This window comes from Impatiens glandulifera, chromosome 7 (genome assembly GCF_907164915.1).
Source record: "Impatiens glandulifera chromosome 7, dImpGla2.1, whole genome shotgun sequence".
In the NCBI taxonomy this organism is placed as follows: Eukaryota; Viridiplantae; Streptophyta; class Magnoliopsida; order Ericales; family Balsaminaceae; genus Impatiens; species Impatiens glandulifera.
Genome location: NC_061868.1, coordinates 2,488,213 through 2,508,814, shown reverse-complemented (window position 1 = coordinate 2,508,814; position 20,602 = coordinate 2,488,213). Strand labels below are relative to the sequence as shown.

The window sequence follows — 20,602 nt, the reverse complement described above, 5'->3', positions numbered from 1 at the left end:
TTATAAAAAATTACTTAAAATCTGTTACTATATTATAAAATTAATAAAAAGCTTGAGTCCATGAATTCAACCATTTTTAGTATAAATCTTTTTTTTGAAACTAGTGAGAGAGTTAATTAATTACTAAATTAATGAAAAAATAGTATAATTGTAAATAAAAAAGGACAAAGACAACTATTGAAGTTGAGCTTATAGGTTGCAGCGATAAATCAGCGGATAAAAATGACAGGTTAACATTGAACAATGAAGAGTTTGAAGCATCATTTACTTTATTATTATAATATATAATTATATATTAATATACCGAGAAAAAAGAATAACGTAATCTTATTATACAAACCAACGGACTATGTTACTGCAAACCAAACAACCGAACAATATAACTCGGTTTAGTCAAATCAGAACCGATTTAAACTTGGTTTAAGTGGTTCAGTTTGATATTCGGTTTGGTTTGAACGGTTTCAGTCCAGTTTAACGATTTGGTCGGTTTTCTTACCCCTTAGAATGATTTAATAGCGAATTTAACTTGCTATGTGTTATTGTTTATGTTTATATATATATATATATATTTAAATTTTCTTTGTTGAAAAACAAATCCTACAATAATTCAATAAGTTACATAGTTTGAGGATAAAAACTTTATTTACGAGATATATTTAATTCTAACTGTTTTAATGTTTAGTGTTGTTGATATATATGATATAAAAAGAAAGTTTTAAAAAAAATTGAGTAGTTTTAATTTAGAATGAAGATTATGGGTGTATTTGCTCGTTTCTATAAACTACAGATGTATATTTGATATTTAAAAAGTGTGGCATGAATAGATATAAAATTACATATTTACCCTTCGGATCATTCTCTTGTTTGCTGCTGCTGCGAGAGTTTACTCGTCTTCGGCTGTAGGGTTGCAGCAGATAAACGCCACCCCCCTTTCTCTCTCTACCGCAGCTTCTCTTTGGAGAAGAAGATATTCATAAATCCTTCTTCTCAACTCGATTCGTCATCTCTAGGGTTTCTCTAACAATGGGCGCTTCTCTTCCTCCTAAAGAGGCCAATCTCTTCAAGCTCATTGTTGTAAGTCTTCCATTTCCTTATCTTTCTACTATATTATCCAACTTTTTAGCTGAAATTTATTACTTTTTATTCTCTTTTCTTCTAAACTAAGTTGTTTTAGCTGGATAAATCACTAGATTATATCGACCTGTTCATCAAAATTTGTAATCTTACACTGTTCTTGTTAACTTCAACTTGTGCTGTGACAAATTACTCTCTTGATTCTAATGTTAAAACATGACTGACAGTGAATTGTGACAAATGAAGTTAAGCTTCCAATTTCATTCTTAAACTATTGGTAGGGATTCTATTCAATGCGATCACTTTAATAGATACGGTGTTGTCATATACTGGTTAAGTACTATGCCCACTTAACAGGCTTGTTTTGTAGCGAATGATAGTTGTAGCGAAAGTAATTTCAGAACCACATCGTGTTGTTACTTTCAATCATAGGGAATGAGTACAAAATTGTGGGGATATTTACTTCTTACAAAGCACTCTCTATAATTTTCTCTAGAATATAAACTTTATTATGTTAGGGGTGAAAACTGTAAAAACCTTCAAGACCCTGCAATCGAATAAGCAACAAGGTTCTCTAGAAGTATACATGTGATGATAGCTGGAATGGCATGACTTATCGATGCTCATGTTTTATTCTGTTATCATTATCCTATTAACTGAACTGTTTACCTTTGTATAATGCATTTAAGTATTCTTATTTGATACCTATGAAACTAATGTCAACTTTGGTGTTATACTTAAAGGTGCTGTCTAAGGCTCCAAAAGCCATTTATTCCGATTATCCTCTTCTTTGTTGGGAAAGAAACACTGATCAAAGCAAGTTAACAAAACAATATTTTTTGAAACACAATAATCTCCACTTCCTTTCATGAGCAAATATGAAAGATAAGAAGAATAACTAAACAAATATGATTACAAAATAATAATAGTTACAAGGACACAAAAGCTGATTAACAGGGGTATCGACCATGCCTCTCTAATATTAACATAAGGGACGTTTGGGAACAATGAATCTCGAGATGCTCGAGAGGGTTATTAGTAATGAATGGAATTGCATCTCACTTATTATGTGGTGGATATTATAGAAATAACGAAATAGGAGAAATTTTCAAGGAAAGAGTTTTGGGGCCGGTAGGATTAAATGTTTTCTTCTTCAAACTTTTGCATCAATCAAAAAAAGGGGGAAGTACACCGGATGAGACTATCTCGAGCTTATCGGAATTTAACTTTATTGTAATTTTGATTTCTTTCTTTCTTCACCTTTTTTTTTTCTGGAACCTTTTTTTTTCTGCAAACTCACTCTTGATTTCAATAAATAGTTGACCTTTAAAAAAAACTGATTAACAAAAAAAAGCATAATTTGTCATATAAGACTAGAGACAAGGAAAACCTCCAGACCAAATTATAACAAATTCAACACTAGAATAGTTCTTTTATAAGGTACAGATGAATAAGATTCTCAATATTGGTTAGCTGTAAGAATAGTTCTTCTCTAAGGTAGATATCCAAGAAAAGCCAACTGTAAGAATAGTTCTTCTCTAAGTTAGATCCAAGAAAAACCAACAAGAATGGAGTCATGCGCAACACTTCTTTCTGGAAACAGCATATCAAGACTTCAGCAAAATCAGCACAAGTTTCACATGCTGAGCATCCTTTAGAAGATGGCAAACCCCTCTGATAAAAAAGTTTCTGTTATTAACAATCTACTATATCTTGATGGTTAAGGTTCCAGTAATTAACAGTAATGCATATCTATCTTTATGTGATAGCTAAAATGGATATATATCCTAATTAATGTCGTCATTGCAGAAATCATATGAAACAAAGCAGTATAAGAAGGGGTTGAAGGCAGCAGATGCCATACTGAAGAAGTTTCCAGATCATGGAGGTGAGCTACTTCATAACCTCTTATTTCTTGGGGTTTATGGCACCCTGCATATTATGTTATTATGTGGGCTTCTGTAACATATATTACTTATTGAATTTTGCTTTAGGAATTCTAATTTAGTTTAATTGAAGAAATTAGAATAAATTATTGTGATAGTTTAGGGACTCTGATTTATCTTGATTGAGAAAAATAAGCACATATAACTGTATAAATAGGTATTACCTATTATGAGAATAATAAATCAAAAAACATCTCCTTCTCTCCATAAAAAAATTCCACACTTCCTATTCCACTATCTCTTCACTCCAACTATATCTCAAAGCTGGGGACAGTTAAATTGTATGGAACATGCATATGCATGTGTCCAGTTCTATATCTATCTGTGAAATATATAAAGTCATGTCAAATAGATGCTTAGCAGTTGTTTCTTCATAAGAAACTGAACAGGTGCCAGTGACCAGTTCTTGGATTGCTATAATTAAGAAGCTGTAGATATTATGTTTTTCTCTCTAAAAAAAAGTTATAGATATTGCAGTTACTCAAAGTTTATTTAGCATGCTGTTTTTATGGTTTTGCACCAATTTGGTATGTGTCATTATCCTCTTGTAGAGTTCATTTATCTGTTTCTTTTCTTGGTTTCCAGAAACCTTATCAATGAAGGGTTTGACATTAAACTGTATGGACCGCAAAGCAGAAGCTTACGAACTTGTGCGGCTTGGACTGAAGGTTAGAATACTTTTTCCATGTTTTGCTTTTTTCCTTGTCTTTTAAAACAATTACTTTGTAAATTGCTCCGTTCTCTTTTCTGTTGTAAATTCTGGCTTTAGCTTTTGCACCAGTTTTTGGTTGTGTTTATTGAGTTATAGTTGCTCTAACATTTCCTCTAACGCAGAATGATCTCAAGAGTCATGTTTGCTGGCATGTTTATGGCCTCCTATATCGGTCAGACAGAGAATACAGGGAGGCAATTAAATGCTATAGAAATGCTTTACGGATTGATCCAGACAACATTGAAATTCTAAGGGACTTATCTCTCTTACAGGTGAAATTAATTGCGTATTGTTTCTGGATTTCCTTTGTCTTTCCAGGGTATCCATCCTTAAAAAACATAAGCATGTTGGCTTTTCATTATGTGATAGATGGAACATGAAATCTTGTTACTCCTATTTTTAATTTTCATGCTCAGGGACTTCTCATCGCTACTTGATGATATATGCATATATATATATTTCACTTTCATCCTAACAATTTAATGACAGCTGAAAATCAGTTAGGCACAAAACACTATTTTGTATCCTTGTGTCTTAAATAGCTTGTCATGTAGTATACCTTTTTTACTAATCTATTTCTTGTGTTGCATTTAACTTTATGCCAGTTATGAATATTTAAATCTTAAAGTACCTTTATAAATGGCAATTGCTGAATGAAGCTTTGATTTTTTGATATACTCTGTTGTTGCTATTTTGTTCATTTTCAAATGGAATTAATTTATATTCCTTTCACATTAATTGGATTTCTCATTTGACATGATCTGCATCTTGTCCCTTCTATCACAGGCTCAAATGCGTGACTTGAGTGGTTTTGCTGAAACAAGACAACAATTGCTGACTCTGAAGCCAAACCACCGCATGAACTGGATAGGTTTTGCTGTTGCTCATCACCTAAACTCGAAGTATGGCCTTTATTCTGATTCATTTGGTAGTGAACATAAAAAATGATTAATAATTATGAACTACTTGAAATATTGGCATGATGCATGCCCATTCCTCTTCTTTAAATACAATAAGAATGGAGTTCGGTGATACACCTTCTGTTATCTCGCTTTGTTTTTTAGTAAAATTTATGAAACTCTAAGCTTATAAAAGTTTGGTGTTCTGCCACTTATCTTGTGAAACTTTATTTAAGAATCACAGTGATTGTAATTGTTGAATTCATAACTCTTATAACTCTTTCTTGGACTGTTTTTAGTGTTTCAAAAGCAATTGACATACTTGAAGCATATGAAGGGACGCTTGAGGATGATTATCCTCCAGATAGTGAACGATGTGAGCATGGAGAAATGCTATTATATAAGGTAAGACTTGTTTGTTTGAGAGTAAACTGTGAGAGATATGAATAACTGTCGAATTATTTATTGTATTACCAAGTTTTTGGTAAGATACTACATACCTCTGCCCACAATGAGAAGTAGTCGATGGATATTTTATGGTTCTATGTCATAATTTTATGTTCCATTAGATGAATAGAAAAGGAGGAACCAAAAAATCTAATCAATCAAGATGTCCCATATACAATCTAGCCATAATCCCACTTCTAAATTTCATATACGTATGCCTTAAATTTTGTAGCTAAGAACATACATGGATGGAAAGCCTTCAAAAGTTTGACTTTGTAAGAAGTCATACCCTCATTTGAGGGTGAGCTTTGACCTACTTGCATACAATGGCTTCAGCCTTTGACAACCGAATTCTTTTTTGTTGTCACACATGCTTCTTATATATCTTTTCTTTAACCATTGGTCCATTGAACCAAAGTAGTGGCTCACTCTAAAGCTTATTCTGGTGAACATTTTTTTGGAAAAAAAACAAAGTTTACCAGAATTAGCTTAATAGTTTCTGTTCATTAGAGCAAAAAACAACAATTTGATTACTATTATAAACTATATTGAATTCTTAAAAGATGCATTTACCATTTTAAAGCTATAGGATGAATGTGACTCCTTTGTACATTCATGTATATCAGTATATGTAAGAACATTTAATGAATATCCGTGGCAGATAATTAGTCGGTCTTAACTAGGCAACTTCAATATCTTGTGTTTTTTAGATACATGTATCACGTTTTCTACACCCCAGTCCTGCATCCTTATACTTTTATAAAATGAAGTGATTTTTCTGTGCTATTCACCTTCAGATTTCATTGTTGGAGGATTGTGGTTATTATGAGAAAGCTCTGAAAGAGTTACAGAAGCAAGAGTTTAAAATTGTAAGTATGTTCTACATGATCTAATACAAGGTGAATTCGTTCATGCAGTAACACATTGACCTTTTTGCTGCTAGGTTGATAAACTATCATACAAGGAACACCAAGTTTCCCTTCTTGTTAAGCTTGACTATAGAGAAGATGCTGAAAAATTATACACAACACTTCTGTCCATGAATCCTGACAATTACAGGTATAAGAATAGACCTTTTATCAGAATTAGTCTGTGAAGATCCCTAAACTTCAATTATCTGTTTGAGAATAATTTCTTGTGTCAATAGATATTCAAGTATAGTTTTGCGTTCTCTTTTATTCAAGTATAGAAGGTTGCTCTTTAATATTTCCGATGGTGTTAAAAGTTTTTCTGTTTCTGTGTTTTCAATCAGTACATATAGAAGAACTTAATATTCATACTTAATTTTACTAGTTCTTTAAAGACACACTATACATGTATTTTTTTCACTAAGGAGTTCATGCAGCTTTCTTAGGCTGCAAGCTAGGATAGTACAATGCTGTACATCACATGAAAAAAAAATTATTCACAAATTGGAGACAGTTTTCTACTAGGATATTTTATTTTACAAAACTGAATAAGTCTTTGAGCCAGTACACAGCTTACTGTTGATTTAAATCTATAAAGGTAGCTTATGACTATTCCTTTAGCAATTATTGTTCATTTCAGATGCTTCCTTTGCATTCTGGAAGCAACTGATTCTTTTTTCCTATGATGACTGGCTTGATTTTTGTGGCAGGATATTTCCTTCCTCTATTCCCTTATTTATCTTTATTGTTGGAGATGTTTTTGTATCAGATGGTTCTGTAAACACTATTTTTCAGAAGTCTTGTTGTGTTTATGATTACTCAGATGACTATATGCTTGTTCATCTTCATTATTTCCTTATGTAGCAGATTTTCAGTAGTCTTTCTATTGATGCATCTGCTTGTATCATATGCTCTATATTTTTATTGAGGAAAATGCTATTCTTTTTTCTGTCTTTTATTGCTAAATATTGACTTCTTAAATTAATCTTGTGTTCATCTTAGATATTATGAAGGACTACAGAAGTGTGTTGGTTTATATTCAGAAAAAAATCAGTATTCCGTTGATGAAATTGAACGTCTGGAAGCCTTGTACAAATCACTTGTGCAGAAGTATCCACGATCATCTGCTGTTAAGGTAAATTATCTTTGGTTCTTTAATTGATATGATACATGTGAATTGGATTTCTGTGGTGTTAACAGAAAGAGTTAGATATGATCTCACAAAATTGGTTTACTAACTGCAGAAACATTGTAGAACCCCTTATCAATTCACAGCTGAGTACTTTATTATCTAGGAGTGACTGAAATTTCGAATTATAAATAGTCTTTATCATAAGCTGGTGTTGTACCTGCAGAGTTCTCAACTAATTTCATAGAGAGATGGCTATGTATTTGATGTTTCTCTGAGGAGCTGATGTGTAAACGTGTCCTTTATATATATATAATTTGTTTATTTTTTCATTTCTGAAGGGGGTTGCAGGAGGTTATATGTTGTTTTAAACCTTCCTTAATATGCAAAATGAATGCATTGATATCCAAGTTTCTTCCCCCCCCCCCCCCCCCCCCCCCCCCCCACCCACACACACACACACACCCACACACACACCCACTGGGTTCAATCATGATAAGGCCTGTTCTAGATATGTGGAGGTGTATACTAATTTATGATATTAGTCTGATCCACAACTTTTGCTTATGTTGAGTTGTTGCCCATCTTTAAGTATCTAATTATTTTCATATGAAAGTACTCAGCTTGTGAATTCTTATAGTTTATTTATTATATTTGACTGACTATTGACATGTAATGTCAGAGAATACCACTTGATTTTTTGTGCGGCGAAAAGTTTCGAGAGGCAGCAGATAGTTATGTGAGGCCCCTCCTAACAAAGGTATGTGACTATCTTCCATTCGTACTTTTGACTGATGATAGTTGCTTATATGTTCTCTCATGACTCTACTAGGGTGTTCCTTCATTGTTTTCTGATCTGTCTCCTCTGTATGATCAACCTGGCAAGGTTAGTGTGAATATACTATTAATGATTCAAATAAATTTAAAGTTTTACATATATCTTTGATTTTGTATGTCTGCATAACATTTCTTCTGCATTTTCAGGCAGACATACTAGAGCAATTGATGCTTGATCTTGAACATTCAATCAGGTCCACAGGTGGATTTCCTGGGAGGTTAGCTATTTATATCATATCATGTATTAAGTTGTCATTTTGAGCCAATCCTTTCCGGCTTCCCGTTATGGAGTCAGGCTTTGCTACTAAATTTTATGTTCAATTATTTTCTTGATTTATGTCTAGGGTGGTGAAAGAGCCTCCTTCAACACTTCTCTGGACTATGTTCTATTTATCTCAGGTCTGCTGTTTGACATTTAATGTTTTCTATCCAATATTTGATTAATGGTTTTGCCGGTTCTTCTATGAAAATTGCATTTTTTTCTTATTTCTATAAGATATGTTTTGGCTACTCTAGACTAGTGTAATAATATTATTAATTTATACAGCATTATGATAGACGAGGTCATTACGATCTTGCACTTGGAAAGATTGATGAATCTATTGCATACACGCCTACAGTCATTGATCTATACTCTGTCAAGGTCAGGGAACTTTTTTTTATATGTTTCGATCCCCTCAATTTCAATAATTTGGTTTCATGATTATCTGGATATTTATGATGCACAAAAAAATTAATTATTTATCTTGATTATTGTCTACAGAGTAGAATATTAAAGCATGCTGGTGATTTGGTTGCTGCTGCGGCATTGGCAGATGAAGCAAGATGCATGGATCTTGCAGATCGCTATATAAATAGTGAATGTGTTAAACGCATGCTGCAATCTGATCAGGTTTCTCACTTTTGCAATTTTAATTGTTCATGGCAATCTCTTGGTTCAATCATCTTTGCATGTTTTGACCGTTACTTTATAGTTAACGGTTTCATTTAATCTTCAGCTGAGTCTGATTGATTGAAAGGCTTTCTTGAGATGAGTTGCATCTGCTAACATCTCCAGCTATACTCTGATCTTTAACTTGGTTGAAGGTTACACTGGCTGAGAGGACAGCTGTATTGTTCACAAAAGATGGAGATCAGCACAATAGTCTTTATGATATGCAATGCATGTGGTATGTTTTGTGCTGAACTGATTAAATTTGTTACTATGTTCTTTCCTACCAGCTATTTATGTGAATTAACCATTCTTGTCAAGGTACGAGCTTTCGTCCGGAGAAAGTTACTTCCGGCAAAATGATTTGGGACGAGCTCTGAAGAAATTTTTGGCTGTTGAGAAGCATTATGCTGATATAACTGAAGATCAATTTGATTTTCATTCATACTGCTTAAGAAAGATGACTCTAAGAACATATGTCGAAATGCTGAAATTTCAAGATAGGCTTCACTCCTTTCCCTATTTCAGGAAAGCTGCTTCTGCAGCTGTCAGGTAAAAACTAGGGATCTTTTATTGTTTAACATACTTTGGGGATAATTTATATATTTTAAGAGTGGCAGCTCTGACATTTATATGATTGATACCGTCTTGTTCTTTTTTCCTAGTTCAATACAATTCATTTCCATCTTTAGGTGTTTATAAGTAACTCACACTTATTGAGCCTACAATCTCCATCTCACAATGACATTGGAAAATTGCCTAAGTCAAAAGTGAAATTGTTTTTTTTTTTTTTTTTAATTTGGTATGAAAAGTGATTGAATTAGATGAAACATCGTTTGGTATAAATTTCGTGTCTACATTTTTATTCACTTCTTTTATATATTTTTACAATTTTACCCTTACTATATATATATATTGATTATTGGGTTGGAGAATAAGGAATAAAAAGTGTCTCCATCTGGATCAAGTGTTTATAGCCAAACGTATATTTTATTGTATTCTTAGCAAGTTAATGCCATTCCAAAACAGGCCATTCATTATTCTCTCTCTCCATATTGATGTATGCTCTACCTGGTGTTCAGGTGCTATATTCAGCTGTATGATTTGCCATCAAAATCATCAGCTGAAGAAGAAGATGAAATGTCTAAGTTGCCTCCTTCTCAGAAGAAGAAATTGAAGCAAAAGCAGAAGAAGGCAGAAGCTCGAGCTAAGAAGGTACTGTTTCTAATTTTCTCTTGCTTCGTAGAATACAGATATTTTCTCCCTTACATTACACATACTATTCATTATTTTGTAGGAGGCAGAAGCCAAAAGTGAAGAGTCAAATGTGATAGCCGTCTCAAAATCTGGAAAGCGCCCTGTGAAGCCAGTGGACCTGGATCCACATGGTGAAAAGCTGCTGCAGGTCCCCCCACCCTCCAATTTTAGTCTTTTATCTGAGACTAGAATTTGAACATTTAACGTTACTTTTGAGGTTGGCAAAAGAGTTCACTATCCTTATACATCAATGTAGGTTGCAGATCCATTGCTGGAAGCTACAAAGTACTTGAAGTTAATACAGAAGCACTCGCCTGACTCCTTACAGACACATATATTGTCGTTTGAATTAAATATGCGAAAACAAAAGATTTTGCTTTCATATCAGGTTCAAAGTTCTTTCTTTAGCACCCATGATAACTATTCTTTTGTTCTTTGTTTTGCTTGCTTGCAATTTGTAAGGTACTTCTAGTATTTTGTATTATAAAATCACGAGGAGATTGACTATTGTTTTTGCTAAAAAAATATTGTCTTGATAAATTGGAAGTAAAGTTAAGTCATTTTCTTATATATGTAGTTTATATGCTCCATGAACACATCCTTGAAGTTTCTGATAGTTTTGATATATGCCCCAAATATCCACTCGTTTTGATAAGTAACTTGTAAGCTTATTACCTTCGAGAGTAACACGTACACTAATATTTATGCAATTTTTAACATATCTCTATCGTTTAGTGCACTGCTGAAAATCTTCTTATTGTTCTTGTAGGCTGTTAAGCAACTTCAGTTATTGGATGCTGAAAATCCAGACTCGCATCGATGCTTGGTTTGTTTTCTTAATCATATCCTTTACTTTAGCTACAATAAATATGACATATGCCAATTTTTTCTGTAAGATTAGCCAAAATTTGCACACACCTTCACCATTATCTACAAATATATGCCATCACCCTACCCTATTATTTTTCATTTAAGGAGAAGACATCACCAAAGAGGCAAAGAAAAAGAAGAATGAAGGCTGCTATTCTTTTTGTATGATTCTTTTTGTCCCAGTATAAATGTTGCGGTCTCTTATGCAGATAAGGTTCTTCCACAAGGTTGATGCTATGCCTGCTCCAGTGACCGACTCTGAGAAACTTATTTGGGCCGTCTTAGGAGAAGAGCGTTTCACTTTCAGGTTTCAATTTGCATGCTCTACATTTGTTTCTTTTTCCATTTTTGTATTTGACATATAATGTCATACTTGCTTGCAGTAAGCTGCATGAGAAATCTCTAGTTGATGCCAATTCTAATTTCCTTGAGAAGCACAAAGGTTATTTATAATCAATCTTTCACCATTGTATTTGTTCTATTCCAAACATGAAAAATCAGTAGTTCATTATTTTGTGTTTTTTGGCAGATTCCTTGATGCATAGAGCTGCTGCAGCAGAAATGCTCTACCTTTTGGATCCAAGCAAGAAGGACGTGGCGGTTAGACTAGTAGAAGATTCTTCTAACAACCTATCTTCGACGTACTCTTTCTCCCACTATTTTGCATTTACAAGGGTCATTTGTGAACGTTTTTTACTTTTGTTTCTGGATCCATCCAGAAACAATAATGTTTGAAACTAAACTTAGTTCGAGGCAAATTCATAATTTTATTGGCTGTTTCTCATATGAATCTGAATCTATATAAAAAAAATGTTTCCAAATGGATTGTTTTCAAATCTCCATTGCTTTTATAAGTTAGTAAGAATCAAATCACATTTTTTGTTTTTGTGGATTTAGAAATCTGGCACTTGGAGCAGTTAAAGAATGGAAACTCAAAGATTGTATTGCAGTTCACAAATTGCTAGGGACGACTTTCAATGATTCAGATGCTGCACAACGTAAGTCTGTTATACTTTTCCCTATATAGGAATGTTTCCTAATTTTGTACAATTGATGATAGTTTACAATCCTCTTCACCAAATCATTAGCTAAATCAGATCTCTCTCTCTGTTATTGCACATCTTGTTCTGAGGGTTTCTCAACCTTCATGATACACGAGTCTCATGATATAGTAATCACTCTATAGAGTGATATCTTTGTTCAAGCACAATGGTCTATTCCCCACATCTTGGTTTATTTTTGAGAACTATGAATCAAAATATTTTTTGTTACTTATTTCTAAGAAGACTAAATGTAAAATTCCTCATTTGGGAACACTGTTTAGTAGATATCTAATGTGGATCCATATTAGATGTAAACAGAACTTAGTAGGACAAAATTAGAAATTTATCAGCGGTTTCTCATCTGGATTTGGATTTATATCATGTTCAGAAACAAACATAGTCGGACACAATTTCAAAATTATATTTTCCGGATTTTGGCTTCACGTCCAGAAACATAACCTATTCAAACATATTCAAAAATTTATTGGTCGATTCTTGTGTGAGTGATAAGCAGGAATGTCTAGGGAGATGCTTTCCATATTTGGCCATAAATTTGCTTCAAGAAAGTTGCTAGGAAACAAAACCAACAGTTAATACAATTGTATTGTAATCCATTAGAAGAGTTATTTGAATTGTTGAAGATAAAATGATACTAGGAACTTAGAAAAGAGGTAGCTGTCTTTGCCGATCTTAAGTGGGTTCTCACTATTAGAAAACAAATAATTACATTAATGTTCGTTCATGCATGTATATTTGTAAATATTTCTATTCAAAGCATATTGAGGGTTCAAATCATCTTTGGAATTGAATAATTGACAAAGATTCAAATATTCTTTTTCTTCATTTGATATAAGATTGTTTTTTGGATCATGATCTGGATTATACTTTGATTTTATAGATTCATTTGATATAAACATATATATTTTGGCAAACATAACAAATGTAGATTTTAGATTTTCTGAACTAAAAATCAATCATGGTGTGAATATTGATTTCTCATGTAGGATGGAAGGTTCAATGCTCAGATTTCTTCCCATATTCAACATACTTCGAGGGTTCTAAGAGCTCTGCCATTTCTACCGAAGATCATAATAGCAGCGTTAGTGCTCACAACAACGGGTCTGTTTCTTCCAACGGAAACACAATAGAGAGGTTGAAAGATCTTGCTGTTTAAGACCACAACCAAACAGTAAGGATTGTTTTTATTTGCCATGCCAGATTTAACAACAGTATATCATAATCTTATCTTTTTTTTATACTGAAGAGATGAGATGGAAAATTTCATTCTCATGGCTGGCAAGAAGATCCTAACTGGAAGACTGTAGTTAATAGTTGTGAGGTTTACGCGAACCGCCTATTATTGGAAAAATATACCAACCGACAGACCCGACTCTTTTTTTACCCAGGTTATGTTTGTTGTATACATTTTGGTTTTCGGGTTTCTGTATAATTTTGGTTATTTAAGATTAAGAAAATTTTGGTTAGTTTCAATTATAGGATTGTGAACCATTTCATGTCTGCTTAAACTATTAGGAATAGTTTTTAATCCCTTTTTGCATGAATTTATTTTATTAGATCTTGTATTTCTTCTGTTTGTCAGATTTGATCATGTTGAATTATTGAATCACCATTCTAAGACTGTTTTGGTATGCATATTTTAAATATATATATATATATATATATATATATATATATATATATATATATATATATATATATATATATATATTTATATTTATATTTGTCTATGTTATGTATGTAAAAAACAAATGGTTTAAAGAATACTATGAATTATATTATTCAGAAATATATATATATATATATATATTTATTTAAGTAAAATATTCTCCTTATTCCAGTGCGTATTAAAAATCGATTAAAATAATAAATTTATATATATAATTGTATTTCGTATTATTGAAAATTTAAAAAATAAGACAAAACAATCTAAAATTAAGACAAAAAAAAATCTATAAAATTTAACAAACGTTCACATATTATTTAAGTTAACCTTCTATTCTTTATAGAATAAAATTTCTATTATAGAATCTGAATCAATATCTTCAAAGCTCTCGTTCAATATAAATTATCATAGTATCAGTTAAAAACTCTTATTCCGTTGAATAGTTTTTAAATTAAATTATAATTTTTGGTAAAGTCAAAATAAGTCGAATCAATTTATCAATTAAATTATAATTTGATGACTTGTTTGTTTTAACTAATCTGCGACACAATTCAATGATGGAAGATATATTTTGAAAATTATCATTACGAGAAACATCAATTTTATAATGTTGGAGTTGAGATCTCAAATAATGCATTTCTTGTTCACTGAAGTCTCATGGATAATACTTTTCCAATTATTAAATCCATCAATAGTGAATGAAGGATTAAAATGTGATTTCTTTTGGAAAAGAAAACAAAATATTAAATCCTTTGATGGAGAGTACTCTAACAAAGGAAACTTTTCAAACCACGTGTATTGAAATTTGCGATATTGAATTTGTGATCCATACTTAGTTCTTGGATACTCATCCAACTTAGGTTGATACGGACCCATTATAATATAAGCTCGCCTAATTTCATCTTGTACATTAACAGGATGTTGCAATATAGGAATTCGAATTGCGGGATCTCGTTTAAGAGTATTAAGATCAATTTCAACTCTTGAAAAATTTAAAATAGGTTGCTCTTCTTCAGTATTAGATGGAAAAATTTAAAGCATGTTGCTCTTCTTCAGTATTAGATGGAAAATTCTCTTCTTCAGTATTAGATGTATCAGATTGAAGATTTACCTCATTGTTAATAGTGGATGAACTTCCTTTATGTTTGAAAAATGAAAATAGTGTTTTTCTTTTTTTACTTCCTTCATTTTCCATTGTAATCTATTAACAAAAACATATAATCATGATGAGAATATATACAATTTATACCATCGGAAAGTTATCCAGAGATTCAAGAGAGACGAACTATAGTTAAAGAGAAATTAAATAAAAGAAGTAAAAAAATTAAATTAATTAGATTTTTAATAAGTGAAAGCTAAAATAAAAAAAATATGAAAATTTAAGTGAAAAAATATATGAAAAATATATTATAACTAAGTCTAATTCAAATATTTATTTATCTCTATTCTTTTTATTAATAATATATCTCTTCTTTCTTTATTTTTATATTTTTATATTTTTATCTATTAATTTGTAATTATATATTATATTTGAATTAATTAATTAATTTATATATTTTTAAGAGTAATAATTATAAAAGTATAATAAATTAATAAATATATATATATTATATTTAATAAATAAGAAGTTAAATACGAAAATTATTAATTGTTTTTTAATCTAATTAATTACTTTATTTCGAGGTTAAAAGTTTATTAAATTATTTATATGTTTATATTAAATTAAATATATATAAATTAAAATTTCATCCTTTTAAATTGTTTGAATCTTATTTTTCCTTATAAATATTTTTTTTTTCTATTTTATTTTCTAATGTGTTAAAAATTTAATTAATCTATTACATAATATTATAATTTTTCTTTTATATTATAATGTTTCTTTTTATATAGGTTATATTATATTTTAAATATGAGTAGAATAGTTTGTAATTTGAGTTGAATAATCTTCTTAAACTCTTAATAATTAAGGATTTATTTCTTTTCAATTTTAATAATAATCTAATTTCAAATTAAGTGAATATTTTTAATTATTTTATAATAAAAAATTAAAGAAACAAAAATTATTAAATAATAAAAAGTTGAAGAAAGAAAATTATACTCAATTATTAGATAATTTAAGTGAGGTGCATAAAATTAAACAAAGAGAAAAATTGATATACACAACCTATTTCTAAGTTGACATTTTCAATCATATTTATAGGGTAATCATATTTATAGGGTGACATTTTCAATTCTACATGCCCCACTACACACATGATTAATAATTTAAATACAAATAATATATATATATATATATATATATATATATAATTTTTTTTAATTAATTATCATGGTCTACTACCACCCACCTTAGCTCGCTACGTGGCTCCGCCATTGCCTTATTCCTCCATTCAATCTTATGGTTGAATTTTTTTTCATGAAATTCAGTAAATAGAATAAAAAAATTCATTATTGATCAAAAGTTTATATGATAAGTCTAACATCAAAATAAAACATTTAAAAAAATAAAATATTTCTCTTGAAGTTTTAAACCTGATTACCTAGACCACTAAGTTGATAAAGAAACATATTAAAGTTATAGTTATGATCCAAATTATATTTGTATTTTATAATATAGTTTGATAGATTAAAATATCATAAAGAAATAAATTTATATATAATTTTTGAAAGATAAATAAATATGTTGAATCCTTAGTTACAATCTTATTTTTTTTTAGATAACCCATATATATATATATATATATATATATATATATATATACCCATAAAGTAAAGCATACTTATTTGGAAACATTATTTAGTTGGATATTGGTTGAATTTTAGTTTAATGAGAAAAATAAACTCCAAAAATGGTCAAACACTTTTTTCAAAACTCAAATTCAACTACAGTGAGTTTTCATATTTAGAAAAAAAAAATGCCTCTGAAATATAACATAATTAGACATTTAGTTACAAGTTAATATATTTTCAAATGAACCATTATAATATACACACTTAAGAATGAGACTTTTTGATATTTGTCCTTTTAATAATTAAAAAAGGTGCCATGCTACTTATTATTGGAATATCTTAAAATGGTCTCATATAAAGAACAAAACTAAGCATCATCTCACAAGTGTCTCATATTCTCATTTCTGTTTGTCACGCAACTATAAAACCAACTTAGGCAGCTCAAAGTAGATCCATCCCACCACCTCAAAACTAGAGAAAGATATATCCATGGAGGCACAATTGATCGCTCTTATTACGACGACCTCCTTCGTGGGTGTCGCCATAATATTGCTCATTCGTCTTTACAACGCGCTAGTAAAAGAACCAGAACGACTCCGAGGACTATTGAGGAAACAAGGGATTAGTGGACCTCCGCCCACGTTTTTACTTGGGAACATACTTGAAATCAAGAAGGCTCGGTCAAATGCTTCTGCCAAACCTCGTGACTCCGTCGTTTCTGGCCACAATTGTGCCACCACTCTTCTTCCTTTCTTCGAGAATTGGAGGAAACAATATGGTAAGTATAATCATGCATTTTTGCTTTGAATTTTGAGGAAAATCGATTTAATTTAGAAAGGTAACTTAATCCAATAATCATAACTTTGATTTAAATTTAAAACTGTTTAAATGAGAAATGAGTTAATCATACTATATATAGAGTTATCTATAAGTTTTGATATGATTCGTACAAAATTTTTGAAAAAAAAACAAACTTTAAATTTTATACAAAATAACTAAGCAATAATTAGATAACTAAGCAATAATTATATATATATATATATATATATATATATATAAATAAACAATGATGCTTAATTTTTAAAGTGTCCGGATTGCCGGATCGAGAGCTGTGGTTAATTTGGATATATATGTGAGAGTAAATGGATATATGAGTCGGATTTTGGGTTTACCCGCCCATAAACTTAAAACGGTTAAAAATAAAAGTAAAAATGCTATAAGTATGGTTTGCACTTGCAACCTAACAAAAACAAGTACAACCCTTTAACTAACTAGGCTAATAACACTTTATATTTTATATTCAACACCAAATTTGATGAACGCGGGACATTTGAACAATAAAAGTTCAACTTTTTAACTAACTAATCTCTATATATATAATGATTCTTAATGTTTAAAGTGTCCGGATTGTCGGGTCGAGAGCTGTGGTTAATTTGGATATATGTGAGAGTAAATGAATAATTGGATCGGATTGTAAGTTGACCCGCCAATAAACATTTTTACCGTAATATTTTTTCACGATTTTTATATTATTATTCGTGTAAATGCACGAGATACATGTTAGTTTTGATTAATAATTGAAATCATATCTAGAGACATATCTACATATTAAGCTAACTCCATTTTTTTATTATTATTGATCAAATTTTTATTTATTCAAAGAATTTAAAAATAATAATATTATTGTATTAGAAGTTTAGTGATTAATGATAATCTTGCAAATTAGTGTCATGTGGATTATGAAATAAACTAACAATAAATTTAAATTTAAATTTAAATATGATCTTTGTTAGGTAATATGTTCATGTTTTCCCTTGGCAACACACAAATATTATACATAAACCAACCTGAGGTTGTGAAGGATATAACCACTTGCATATCCTTGGATCTTGGCAAACCTTCTTACCAACAAAGAGAACGCGGTTCGTTGCTCGGTAGAGGGATTCTCACCTCGAATGGCGCCGTATGGGCTCATCAAAGAAAGATCCTCGGACCCGAGTTAGCAGTTGACAAGGTTAAGGTAAATATTTAAATTTTTATTCACTTCTCTTTTACCCTTATTTTTGCGACAATCTTATTAATACAAAATTGCTCTTTTTTTTTATAGGGAATGATTGACTTGATCGCCAAGTCATCGATTGCAATGGTGGATAAGTGGATGGACTTAGTTGATGGAGGGGTGGCGGATATAAACATAGACGAACATATGAGGAATTTCTCGGGGGATGTGATTTCAAGGGCGTGTTTCGGTAGCAATTATGTTCAAGGTGAAGAAATTTTCTTGAAGCTTAGAGCTTTACAAGAGATAGCTTCTAAGAAGACCTTCTCAACTGGGATTCCCGGCATGAGGTAAGTTGATTTGGTTATCTATATAACATAAAATATTACAGATAAATGTTTTAAGTTAGAGTAGAATTCATAACTATTTAAGTTATATTACATTCCTACCTTCAATAAAAATAATGAAAAACACTTCTATCTTACAAAGTTCGGCCAATTATGCATACATCTTTACGAAGAGAATGTCTTCTTGTATTACACTTTTTAACATTTTTTATTTATGAAAATTATCAATGTATAATGAAAAATGACTAGATTCGTTGAATCACAACAACGATACAAAATGACATGAGAGAATAATAAAAAAAATCACAAAATATGAAAATAAGAACAAAAACACATAGTCAATAGATTATTCTTGAATATGTATTTCTTTGTCGTAGTCTAACTCCAACTCGAAATATTTTCAAACCGAGCCAAATAAATTGAATAATGTGGTATTTGCTAAAACTATGTTATGATTTGATGGACAGACACTTGCCTACAAAAAGCAACAGGGAGACATGGACATTAGAAAGAGAGGTAAAAGAACTGGTGCTTAAAGTAGTGAAAGAAAGAAAAAAAGTTGGCCATGAAAATGACCTTCTTCAAATGGTTCTTGAAGGTGCCCGTAACACTCACCTGAGCCAGGAAGCTACCGATCAATTCATCGTCGATAACTGCAAAAACATATACCTTGCAGGCTACGAAACCACCGCAGTCGCCGCCTCTTGGTGTTTCATGCTTTTGGCATCCAATCCAGATTGGCAAGACCGCATTCGCAAAGAAGTTCTTCAACTTGTCCCTACCGGTGAGACTCCCGATTCCAATATGCTCCGAAAGATGAAACAGGTATCTATGGTGATAAATGAAACATTGCGTTTGTATCCACCTGTGCCTGTGATATCAAGGGAGGCTCTTAAAGATATGAAATTTGGAAACTTAAATGTTCCAAAAGGTGTTAACGTTTGGACCATAACCTTAACAACTCACACAGATCCTACAATATGGGGACCAAATTCATATGAGTTTAATCCAGAAAGATTCTCAAATGGGATCATGGGAGCTTGCAAATTGCCTTACATGTACATGCCATTTGGGGTCGGTCCAAGAGTCTGCCTTGGCCAAAACCTAGCCATGACTGAGCTTAAAATTCTGATTGCAACTATTGTCTCTAAATTTTCCTTTACTTTATCTCCTACTTATGTTCATTCACCTTCGGTCAGCTTGGTTGTGGAGCCTAAACATGGAGTTAGTCTCATGGTGAAGAAACTCTAGTCCTCCTCCTCTTCTTTATGTTTATGTCTATTTGCTATTTTGTACTTACCAAATGCTTGGTGTTTGTTTGTTATATATAGTTTATTTGACTTGTTTGAATAGTAATTGTGACATCTCTTACAACCTAGAATGTGTGAAATGTTGAAATTGACCATTTACACTGTTTATTCATTTTAATAAAAAATTGAAAAAAGTTACACACAAAATAATTACTAAGATAGCTCAAATAGTAAGAATGATTTTTAAGAGACAAAAAATTACGAGTTTAATTCTCAATTAAAACGCAAGTTATAATTGTGGATCTTTCTAGTTTCTTACGTTAACGAAAAAGTTATACATATGAAATTTAATTTAATTCAGACTTATAATGTTTCAAATTGAAATGAATACCCTCTAACAAAAATTATAAAATAAACATGGAGTGAAAATAATGAATGGATAAAAAGTAAATCCATTTTCTTTATAATGTTTTTTTTTTTTATATAGTTAAAAGTTAAATATGTCCAAATTCAGAAAATGCATCCCAATGTTTTTTTTC

General features: G+C 31.0%; 2 protein-coding genes across 3 annotated transcripts; both read left to right on the top strand.

The window, feature by feature from the left end:
- Positions 1-883: 883 nt before the first annotated feature.
- LOC124944931 (N-terminal acetyltransferase A complex auxiliary subunit NAA15-like) lies at positions 884-13,623 on the top strand. Of its 2 annotated transcripts, XM_047485279.1 has the most exons (27): positions 884-1,074; positions 2,884-2,962; positions 3,606-3,688; positions 3,855-4,004; positions 4,519-4,634; positions 4,931-5,036; positions 5,876-5,947; positions 6,022-6,137; positions 6,989-7,121; positions 7,798-7,875; positions 7,948-8,001; positions 8,100-8,170; positions 8,297-8,351; positions 8,500-8,595; positions 8,716-8,844; positions 9,039-9,121; positions 9,205-9,435; positions 9,966-10,098; positions 10,181-10,288; positions 10,397-10,528; positions 10,910-10,966; positions 11,220-11,317; positions 11,394-11,452; positions 11,540-11,651; positions 11,908-12,008; positions 13,058-13,242; positions 13,318-13,623. In XM_047485279.1, the coding sequence occupies exons 1-26, from the start codon at positions 1,024-1,026 to the stop codon at positions 13,225-13,227; spliced, it is 2,673 nt and encodes an 890-aa protein (XP_047341235.1). In that variant the 5' UTR covers positions 884-1,023; the 3' UTR covers positions 13,228-13,242; positions 13,318-13,623. The 2 variants fall into 2 exon arrangements, with proteins under 2 accessions (XP_047341235.1, XP_047341234.1); XM_047485278.1 differs by having other exon boundaries at positions 13,058-13,623.
- A 3,154-nt stretch (positions 13,624-16,777) lies between these two features.
- On the top strand, positions 16,778-20,160 carry LOC124910285 (cytochrome P450 714C2-like). The gene is made up of 4 exons (XM_047450913.1): positions 16,778-17,245; positions 18,261-18,487; positions 18,575-18,816; positions 19,281-20,160. The coding sequence occupies exons 1-4, from the start codon at positions 16,957-16,959 to the stop codon at positions 20,062-20,064; spliced, it is 1,542 nt and encodes a 513-aa protein (XP_047306869.1). The 5' UTR covers positions 16,778-16,956; the 3' UTR covers positions 20,065-20,160.
- The last annotated feature ends 442 nt before the right edge of the window (positions 20,161-20,602 follow it).

Bases quoted from the DNA above. Each gene is read 5' to 3' on its own strand.
- LOC124910285 (XM_047450913.1), top strand. From the start codon at position 16,957: ATGGAGGCACAATTGATCGCTCTTATTACGACGACCTCCTTCGTGGGT. The intron at 17,246-18,260 runs GTAAGTATAATC...GATCTTTGTTAG, and splicing joins GAATTGGAGGAAACAATATG to GTAATATGTTCATGTTTTCC. The intron at 18,817-19,280 runs GTAAGTTGATTT...TTTGATGGACAG, and splicing joins ACTGGGATTCCCGGCATGAG to ACACTTGCCTACAAAAAGCA.
- LOC124944931 (XM_047485279.1), top strand. From the start codon at position 1,024: ATGGGCGCTTCTCTTCCTCCTAAAGAGGCCAATCTCTTCAAGCTCATT. The intron at 4,005-4,518 runs GTGAAATTAATT...CTTCTATCACAG, and splicing joins GGGACTTATCTCTCTTACAG to GCTCAAATGCGTGACTTGAG. The intron at 9,436-9,965 runs GTAAAAACTAGG...CCTGGTGTTCAG, and splicing joins GCTGCTTCTGCAGCTGTCAG to GTGCTATATTCAGCTGTATG.